The sequence below is a fragment of the Bacillus rossius genome, chromosome 2, assembly GCF_032445375.1.
Source record: "Bacillus rossius redtenbacheri isolate Brsri chromosome 2, Brsri_v3, whole genome shotgun sequence".
In the NCBI taxonomy this organism is placed as follows: Eukaryota; Metazoa; Arthropoda; class Insecta; order Phasmatodea; family Bacillidae; genus Bacillus; species Bacillus rossius.
This window is the reverse complement of record NC_086331.1, coordinates 115,144,078-115,155,036: the sequence shown is the minus strand read 5'-3', so window position 1 is coordinate 115,155,036 and position 10,959 is coordinate 115,144,078. Positions and strand designations below refer to the sequence as shown.

At 33.4% G+C, this 10,959-nt stretch overlaps 1 protein-coding gene across 1 annotated transcript in view; it reads left to right on the top strand.

Annotated features, from left to right (window-relative positions):
- Window positions 1-1,000: 1,000 nt before the first annotated feature.
- The window catches only part of LOC134528963 (circumsporozoite protein-like), a 28,355-nt gene continuing 18,396 nt past the window's right edge, over window positions 1,001-10,959 (top strand). The window contains exon 1 of the mRNA XM_063362631.1: window positions 1,001-1,057. Coding sequence (XP_063218701.1) covers window positions 1,001-1,057 — 57 coding nt within the window. The remainder of the gene's footprint in view (window positions 1,058-10,959) is intronic.

Genomic DNA, 10,959 nt, shown 5'->3' with positions numbered 1-10,959 from the left:
TGCCGAGGTAGGATGATTCCGCGGGATTTCACAATCACCCAGTCCTGAACCCAGGGAGAAGGTTGCAGAGATATTTATTTGGAAATATTACTGCATAGTTGCTATAGTTGGACTACAGTAATTGCACTTCCTCCCACATCTAACCCGACTTGCCTCTTTTACCGAGAAGCGGCAGGAATTGTGTTCGCAAGAAGTCTTCATACGAACTTGACATGTTTATTTCATGTATTAAATAACATTAATATATGTAATATATGTATGCATTCATTACTTGTTTTTTTGACGTGACACCGTCTAATAAATCGATGAACGCCGGTTGCACGCACGAAAAATGATGACTCATTGTCCCGTTACGCTGTGTCCCGTTACGCTCATTGTACGCTTGCGCCGCATCTAACTCTCTTCCACTCGATTGGAACAACCATCGATTTGACTTTTTCGAGGCACATTAAACTTAAAACACTCCCATTCGTTTCCTACTTTTCCTATCATCGTCCTATCCTAAACAGAATAACACAGATTGGAAGAAGTTAAATAGCAAACATGTATAAAAGTTATAGTTAAAATAATCTCTTCGTTAAAGTAATAAACATATTTGAATTAATGAGTGCAAATAAAAGTAAATTTATCAATTAAATTGTAGATTTCATTTCACTCCTTCTTTGTATCCATACAAAATAGTGATAATTCAATAAAAATGATTCAATTTTATTCATAAAAGTATGCAATCATTTCATCAATGTTTTGTTATGACGTTGTCACGTTAAACTATCGTCCGTAAACCGACTTTACAGACAACCAATTTTTTTTCATTACTTAAATTTATACGAGCATAAGCTGGACTTCTGAAAGTCCACAGTTCCCTACTTAGTTAAAAAGAAAACGTGCCAATAAAGAATGTTCCTTCACAAAGCTGTCACGGGCCTGGATACGTCTAGGGAAGTGCGTAGCCCGCGCGTGTGGCATACGCGGCCGGCATGCCAGCCAGCCAGCAGGAAGGATGTCGGATGGTGTAAGAGGTCCGTGCAGTAATCCTATTGACAGGAGGGAGGCCCTGGTAAGTGGTAGGGCTGGCACCTAACGGGACACAGCCACTCTTCTTCCCCTTGTCCGCCTCCCTACCCCCTCCCCTCTCCTGCCCCTCGAGAAGTTGACCAAGCTCGCCTAACGGCACAGCACGGGCCGTCCCTAATGGTGGGCGAAATAACTGGGACTAGCGGTACCTCACCGTGGAGGGTCTGCCTCCCCCCCCCCCTTCCCACCTTCAACCCTCACCCCTCCTCAAACACCAGCTACTCCCTCTCTTCCTTCCTTCTTCTTTCTTCTTTCTTCTCGGCACACGAAACACTGCCTCCGACAACTGGTTGCTTGCGCTTTCGGTGGGGTGACCCCCACGACACCAATGGCAGGTAGGCACAGCCATCCTCCCACAGTCATTTATCTTTCCCGTTCCACCCCCCTCAACGACGGGACAGAAAAAAAAATTAACTTTTTTTTTTGTTTTCTTTTTGTCCGCGGGGGAAGCGAGCCGAACCGGTGCGTAGTTAGCACCCCCACTTTTGAAAACATAAGTTTTCTTTACGTCATTCGTTTGATCATCGTTAGATCAGTTTTGATCAACAAAAAGTTTCGTTTGATCAAGTTTCAAACTTTGACAATTAAGCATACTTTAAAAAATGCGTAGTTAGCACCCCCACTTTACTATATCAGTGAAGGAAAAGAAAATTTCAGAGTTTCTCTACGTCAATCGTTAGATCATCGTTAGATCAGTTTTGATCAACAAAAAGTTTCGTTTGATCAAGTTTCATACTTTGACAATTAAGCATGCTTTAAAAAGTGCGTAGTTAGCACCCCCCCTTTACTATATCAGTGAAGGAAATGAAAATTTCAGAGTTTCTCTACGTCAATCGTTAGATCATCGTTAGATCAGTTTTGATCAACAAAAAGTTTCGTTTGATCAAGTTTCAAACTTTGACAATTAAGCATACTTTAAAAAATGCGTAGTTAGCACCCCCACTTTACTATATCAGTGAAGGAAATGAAAATTTCAGAGTTTCTCTACGTCAATCGTTAGATCATCGTTAGATCAGTTTTGATCAACAAAAAGTTTCGTTTGATCAAGTTTCAAACTTTGACAATTAAGCATACTTTAAAAAATGCGTAGTTAGCACCCCCACTTTACTATATCAGTGAAGGAAATGAAAATTTCAGAGTTTCTCTACGTCAATCGTTAGATCATCGTTAGATCAGTTTTGATCAACAAAAAGTTTCGTTTGATCAAGTTTCAAACTTTGACAATTAAGCATGCTTTAAAAAGTGCGTAGTTAGCACCCCCACTTTACTATATCAGTGAAGGAAATGAAAATTTCAGAGTTTCTCTACGTCAATCGTTAGATCATCGTTAGATCAGTTTTGATCAACAAAAAGTTTCGTTTGATCAAGTTTCAAACTTTGACAATTAAGCATACTTTAAAAAATGCGTAGTTAGCACCCCCACTTTACTATATCAGTGAAGGAAATGAAAATTTCAGAGTGTCTCTACGTCAATCGTTAGATCATCGTTAGATCAGTTTTGATCAACAAAAAGTTTCGTTTGATCAAGTTTCAAACTTTGACAATTAAGCATGCTTTAAAAAATGCGTAGTTAGCACCCCCACTTTACTATATCAGTGAAGGAAATGAAAATTTCAGAGTTTCTCTACGTCAATCGTTAGATCATCGTTAGATCAGTTTTGATCAACAAAAAGTTTCGTTTGATCAAGTTTCATACTTTGACAACTAAGCATGCTTTAAAAAGTGCGTAGTTAGCACCCCCACTTTACTATATCAGTGAAGGAAATGAAAATTTCAGAGTTTCTCTACGTCAATCGTTAGATCATCGTTAGATCAGTTTTGATCAACAAAAAGTTTCGTTTGATCAAGTTTCATACTTTGACAACTAAGCATGCTTTAAAAAGTGTGTAGTTAGCACCCCCACTTTACTATATCAGTGAAGGAAATGAAAATTTCAGAGTTTCTCTACGTCAGTCGTTAGATCTTTGTTATATCAGATTTTATTTGCCATTGACTTTGTTTTGTCAAAATTCTCAATAGTATATTAGGTAATAACAATTTAAAGCTGGTTACTACAAAGTAAAAATGTGAAATACAAAAAAAAATAGATTACTTTTACTAATTGAAGCTCTTCCAGATGTATTTTGGTTCCATAAGGTGTGAAAATATATTATGATATTCTCTCACATAACAAATTTATAAATTATGGACTATGGTAAATAATACAGTTATAATATTTACAGATTAAAATTACAATCCATATTTTATTTTATTTCTATTCTTGCTTTCAAGTATTAAATTTTACATATTTATTTTGTGCTTGCAGATTAAACTTTTTGAGCATAGCACAAAAAGCTTTGAGAACTGAATTGGTTTTAGGTGTGCACACATTTCTTTCAACGTAAATAAATATTTTCAGGTATCAAATATTGTCAGTGTTAGCTCTTGTTTGATAAAATATTTTCCTGGCATTTTCCGTCTTGTTTTATGAGAATACTGAGACCATTTTATAATTTATCAACTAACAGACTCAAAAGTAACTTCAAAACAAAATGTTTCACAAAGTTTATTTTTATGGCCATCATAGGGTTATAATATTGTAACACTCAGAATGCTTGGACGAGAGGTTTTAGGAACATATGGCTTTAAAACTTAATTTTTTTACCTTTTATGTAAAAAATAAGTTATTTTATGTAGCACAAAATACCAGTTTTCTCCCATCGTGAGCACAGTCGTTTAAATTGTGAATGAGAACTGTGAACTAAAGATTATAATTACTTGTTCTACCTCCTTGTAGTGCTTTTACCGTAAATGGAAAACATTAATTTATATTTTGTTTGGACTTTTTATTCAAGTTATTAGATTGACCTGTATGTGTGAATACACTATATAATTTTGATAACTTAAGACCTTCTAGGGTAAGGTGTGTTGTGCGGGGGAGGGTTTTATCAACTTGACCGTTAAATGGAAATCACTAGATTTGAGAACATTGAATAATTTAAATTTCAATATAAGAAATAATATTACTCATATTTAATATTTTTATATGTATTTTGGTTCATACTCAAAATTTCATTTTATTTTGGGACTAAAAAGTATAACATAAGTTGATAAAAATCCAAACAAAAAACACTTTTATTTTTGAATGAAATAAAAATTTTAAAAATTAAAAATAAATTAAGGTTTTTGTCCAACAGCCAAATAATGCATCACAGCTGTGTTTAATCAAAGGTGGGATGCTTAATATCATTCGTCTTAAATTTTCTGTCAGTAGTAACAATATGATGTGTAATATATTTTCAATCTTTAAATTTAGAATATAGTAAATACGTATAATTTATGATATAGTCATTTCGAAAATGTTTTACGAACATAACTATATGAACTTAATAATAATAATGAACTTAAAATAACTAATCGTACATACTTCAGGATACAATCAGTCTTTACAGATTTGTGGTGGATTATAAGGTTGTTGGACGAAACTTAAATTTATATTAGTTTTTTATTTAATTTTTAGTTTATTCAACGATAAAATTATGTCTGTTTGGTTTTTTAACTTTACGTTTATTTTACTGTGTTTCATTTCTACCTCGAAAGTAATATAGTTTGTACCGAAAAAATTCAGGAATTTTTGTCGGGCATATCAGCAGAGTTTTTTGTGTGTCGTTCGTTACAATTACAATACCTTTATTGATTAAAATGCACAGACGGATGCACCGATCATAACAGAACACGTTAGTGAACACAATTTTTTATTTTATTCCATATATTTAAATGTACATATTATATGCATGTGTATAAGCACACATATACATGTAGGACGCCTGGTACTACTAAATATATGTGAAATAAAATACTGTTTAGTATTTTTAAGTCCTAGGCTATTATCAACAATTTATTTTACATAAATTTAAGAATGTATAGTTAGGTAACTTGTTGATTATGGCATAGAATAATGACAGCTCATGCATTTTACAGGCTGGCTGGAACAAGACTCTTATGGGACGGCGGGTTTCTCACAGAGGTGTTGGGATTCAGTCATCCATGTGACACAAATTAATATAGCCCCATCAACAACATTTTGGTTCCAGCCTTACATAAACCGAAAATCCATTGTGAATGTATTTAGTTCTAGATATAACTTTTGAATTTTAGAAATATTTGACAACGGTTTGCATTAAAATACTTAGTATTAAATATTTTGATTCGTAATGGTATCAAGCAAAGATTTGAAAATAAGTATTTAACTTGATTTTATTAGTAATTATGTTGTTACATCTTCTAAAAATATTATTATTAGGATAAATATAAAGTAAAAATGTTTTCCCTCCTATTATTAAATATTATCAGATAAATGACACAACAATTTTATGTGGGCTAGACGTTTGCAGGAAAAAAATTAAAGTTTTTATTTTAAACCTTTCCCTAATGAACAACCAACACTAACGAAAATTAAATGCAAATTAAATGAAATTTTTTTGCAAAAACGTTATAGTTTTTTTTAGAAAGTATTTTATTACACAACTGAGAAGTATCGATACCTATGATTACATTACAAAACAACAATAATTTACAATAATTATTATTAATTATTAACAAAAAATTATATGCTTAACTAAAACTGTGAACATTCAACAGATACTTACATTTACTATAACGCGTATTTTAAGAACTACAATAATGCAGCACTACACAAAACTAAACAATCAATTAGTACTACTAATAGACTACGGAATGTTTGCACGAAAACCATACTAAGTTCTGAAGCAAGTGTACCTGCTTAAGTAAGTTAATTTGGATTAATTTATATATGTTTAGCAGTTTTCAGTACATTATATAGTTCAATCTTGAGTCATTCATTTGTCAAGTTTAAGGTAGCTAAAGAAACAAAAAATCGTGTAAATATTATAACTCTATAACCTCTATATCTGTAATCAAAGTCTCTACAGACTCTGACCTGACTAAAATGTACCCCTAAAATATTTTAGTCAACTTTGATAGAGATCAAGACAGAAAATTACACATAAACACAATAATAACAAACACACTAACATTAAAGATAATCAATAAAATATTTAATTATGATAAAAGGAAAATTTGAATGCAAACAATGTATCAGTGGCAGAGAGAAATAACAGTAATGATTGGAATATTTAAAATATTTTAAGTGTAGTAAAAATTGTCCATAAATAATATTCAGTTTGTAATTAATTCAATTTGAGATCTTTAAAATGAGAAAGATTTAAATTGAACAAATATTCTCATTGTAGTCCAGTTTGGAACTATTAAAATTTACAATTATTGAAATTAGAACAAATATTTCAATAAAATAGAATTCAATTTAAATCAACAAATGACAATTATTTTTGTGATAACAAATATTCCAATTGTAGCAATTAATGTTCATAAAATAGTATTCTGTGTAAATCTTTTAAATTGCAGTTATTTAGGTTGAAACAAATATTTCAGTGAAAGATTATCCAGTTGAAATCATAGAAAAACAACAATTATTTCTTTTAGAACAAAAGTTTCAATTATAGTAATTAATGTCACTGAACAAAAAAAATGTACTGAATCCAAGTGGCTTTACGAAATTAATAAGTTGATAATACACTTTAAGTTTGTAAAAAACCAATCCAGTTGAACATAAACTAGATTGATAAATAGCATTTAGGGTGGGCACATACATAAAACAACAGTTAATATTCGCGGGGTAATTGCACACGGTCTAGCTCAGTAATAGAAGCAAGGTCTCTTGCTTACAGACCACTAGGTGAGCCTTAGACAGTATAATGCTCAATTTCTTGCAAAATAGTTCAAGCAAATTTTAAATACCCGTGTTTAAACAGTTACTAGAAACAGATGGCAGTAGCTTAGGGCTATAAAAGGACTCAGAACGTCCCAGGAGTCCAACGTCAGGACTTCCGCGTCACTCGCAGGAACGAGAAAGTTTTACCTCTGGGATGACGCTGTCGCTGGTATCCGGCCACAAATACCTCGATCCAGAATTATTCTGAGAGTCTGGTCGAATCACCACACCAGGGCCGTAGTGGTTACAACTTTCTGGAGCAGCAATGACCTGCCCCAAGCCCACGCCTATCAGCAAGATGGCGAGACGGCTTTCTTTACACTAATACTGTTCTTTAGGCCCTCAAACCCACGCCAACTTCGTTTGAATGCCCGGGCAACAAAGCATTGTTCTCCGGAGCCAATCAAAACACGTGTAGCATGGTTAAGCCACGGAAAACAGTTCAAAATAAAACTTATTAAATGCACTGATATTGTTCAGAACTAGAAAATAATAGTCCGAAAGTTCGTTAAAATTCCACCAAATGATAATTTAATTAAGTTCATTGCAGAAAATGTTTTTAGAATACCGTCAGAAATAGGTAAACAAACCGACTGGTTGCTATGACAACGACGGCATCGTGGCTAGCGGCGTGTGCATAGAGAAAATAACTCTATAATCACGTGTGATTATAATATTTTTGGGTAATATCAGTATTGGCTTTTAGTCATTCGAGACCAAACTTATAAACCAAAGCAAAAACAATGGCATTTATGGCAAAATGCTATTTCAACGTAATTCAACATAAAAAAATATGCGTGACAATACATTTTTGTCAAAGCCTGGTATTAAAAACTGGGTTGGTTATGCAAGTTTCTCGCCATTACTTTTAAGGACTCTTTCTTCAAATTTTTTAGGTTAACTCTCTTGAATTTTAATTAACTTCACAAAATTTTTGTCATATTTACTGAGGTTACATGACAGTAGTAAAAAATTTCGCAGTGTACGGTCGACAAAATTATCAGAATTTTCAAGACTATGTTGAGATTGTAAAACACTTTTAATAAGTCAATCATTTAAGAAAATAAAATTCAAGACTCATGTAATGACAAATTTACAGAATTGTTTTAAAAAGTAACAGTGTCAAGTGAACAAATAACTGGACATGTAAATTGAATATTAAGTGCAGAAAATTTAAATTTAGTGATTTTTTTTTAATTGATGGACGGCACTACGAAATGTTTTTCATTGTAAGATTTGCGATAAATAGCTACACCAAACTAATTAGTTTATAAACACTTCATTTATATATAAAAAATATCAAAATTATCCAATTATATTGTAAGGCGTTTAATGTTAAACATTCATCATAGTATGTTGTAACACACATTAACATAGCTGAAAGCATTAGAGCGTGTTTTCAATTAAGTCTCTTTTAAATAAATTATTTAACGTGTTTATAAAAAAACTATTTTTTCTCACATTTGTAGTAATAAGTTACTTCAAGAAAAAACATTCCATACCTACTTACATGAAAATACATTAGAATATATATATATATATATATATATATGCAATAATATGCTTGTAACTAATGTTAAAACAAGTCCGAAATTAAATTCATACCACTTATTACAATATTATGAGAGATTTATCACAGATGCACACCCTTAAAATGCTTGCTGAACGCAATTTTGCTAAGTTGATATCAGTTATCTCAAATATGTAACAATGAATATTAATTTAAAATGTCAACAAAAAAAATTCATCTCGCATTTTTTACAAATCACTAATACAAAATAAACAAAAATAACTACACAAATAATTACACGTTTACATAAACAATAACCTCAAATTTTCCGACTATGCTAACAGCTGTAACTTTTCTCATTTTTTTTGCCAGGTCATCATACAGTTCCCAAGTATCGTCTTTACTTCTACAATACGATACGAAATGGTTTCCGCGGACAAAGTCTACTACACCTCCGAGCACAAAGTTTTTATTGTCAACGTGTATTTCATGTGGCACGTCTGAAAGCCGAAACGTTGTATCAGGAAGACCTACTCTCGGTTCGATAATGAGGTGAGGACCAGTTTCTTTCTTTATGAAGACTTCCTGACTGCATCTTTCACAAATTTTTTTAGTGTTCATTTCTAACGAGTTAATAACCGCAGTTTCCAAATGCTCGATACCATTTTTAATGTCATTCATATTAACACTCCAGAAAATATCGGTGCTGACTCTTTTCTCTGAGCAAATGTCTTTACACGACATGTAAGTAATGGCACTTGGAAAACTCGACAAAGTTTTTGAAATAAACCCCCCCGATGGAATCTTCAGCATTGATTACTGTGATCATTTCTTTACTTGATGCTAACTTAGAACAGTACATGATCCTAAGAGTGTTCAATCTGGCTTCATAAGTTTTCCTGCTATTTCCCCCTTTAATTAACTCTGAAACAATATTTCCTAGTTCACCCCCTTCTTCTAATATCCTCCGCCTGTAAGGCTCGTAGTCCACACACAAGCACGTTATCAACTGTACAAGAGAGTCAAATGGGCATGTGTTCATTACAGTGTACACATGTTTATTGACTTTCATGGGGCCAAGTAAATTCCCGTTTGCTAATAAACCAACAAATTCTTTTGAATTTTCCGGATTTTCCAGATACAGCATTACATTCGGATCTGGATCCAAGTAGGTCTTCCTCTTTTTCAGGGGCAAGTGTGATGGTATACTTGGTCTGACAGCAGTACAATTTGGAGTTCTGGACATCACATTTTCTGAAATCATAAACAGAGGATAAATATATAATTTTAAAATATTAAAACAAAGTAGGCCTAACCCTTTAAAATGTCTATTATTAAAGCGGGAAATAAGGTAACCTAATTATTTTTAATGACTTACCTTCAAGAAATTCTTTTCCCTCAAAATCAAAATGAATATCGTGTATGTTTTCATTCCTTCCTCTCCACTGCTCTTGAAACATCAGCTCATTTTGCGAGTCATCAACTTGCGAGTTGCATGATTTTGGTGGCTTTTTACTGGTTTTCTTTACTAAGGCTTGTTCCGCAGCAGCAAGTTTAGTTAAACCACTTAGTGCCCTTAGGTGTTTTGATACAAAATTGGGCAGTTTTAGAGGTGGCTCTTCGTGCATCAAAATTCCGTTCTTCAGTAGAGCAAAATCTCCTTCAACAGACGACGATGATGCTACAGTATTTGGTGAACCAAAAAATTCTGCCATAACACCAGTCCAAAGTGGGAAATAAGATAGTAACCAAGCTAGTTTTTCAGAAAAACCAGGGCAGTAATATGGATTTGGCTCTATTCCATTGTCTAGTGCACAAATTTTTGCTTCATGTAAAATATCCCTTATGAACTGTTGGATACTATCACAATGACCTATTTCGGTTGTTAAAGACTGTTCTTTTGCATCAATATCATGGTCTTTAATAATGTAGTTTGTATCTTCAATGACTTCCTTCAAAGTGTCTGGAATTTCAGCCCCAATGTTAATTCTTTTCCCAATATATTGTTTAGCCTTCTCTGCTCTAGATTCCTCAGTCATGTTGATGGCTAGAAGCCCACAGGTTTCAGACAAGTCGTTTTAAGCTGGCGGGATAAACTATGAGTTTTTGTGTTTCGCGCATGGACTACTGTATTTCCCACGTTTGCATGCCAGAATACCATTATCTTTGTTTATTTATGCACCAGAAAACAAACACAAAACTAAGTGTACCAGAAAGCTTTGCGTTGAATGTTAAATGCAAATTTTCGGTGATACGCACAAGGTCTACAGCGGTAAACTTTCGGTATGTTATTAAGCATAGTCAAATCTACAACTGTGCAAAAATTCAGCTTTGGACAAATTTTTCACAGGTTTGTGCCTTTTTAAGTCTTGGTTTCCTGGACTATATCTGTCGGCTGGCTAGCCGGAGGATTTAGCCGAGGGTCATAATATCGGCCCTAAGAAAAGAAAAAGGAAAATTTTTTACAAGTCATATCATGGAATATAACTATACAACAGCACTGAAAAGGATGACATTCTGATTTTGGAACATTTGGGGTCGTTAGTGTACGATAAGCACAGCGTAGGCAGGCCCTATCTAGGGA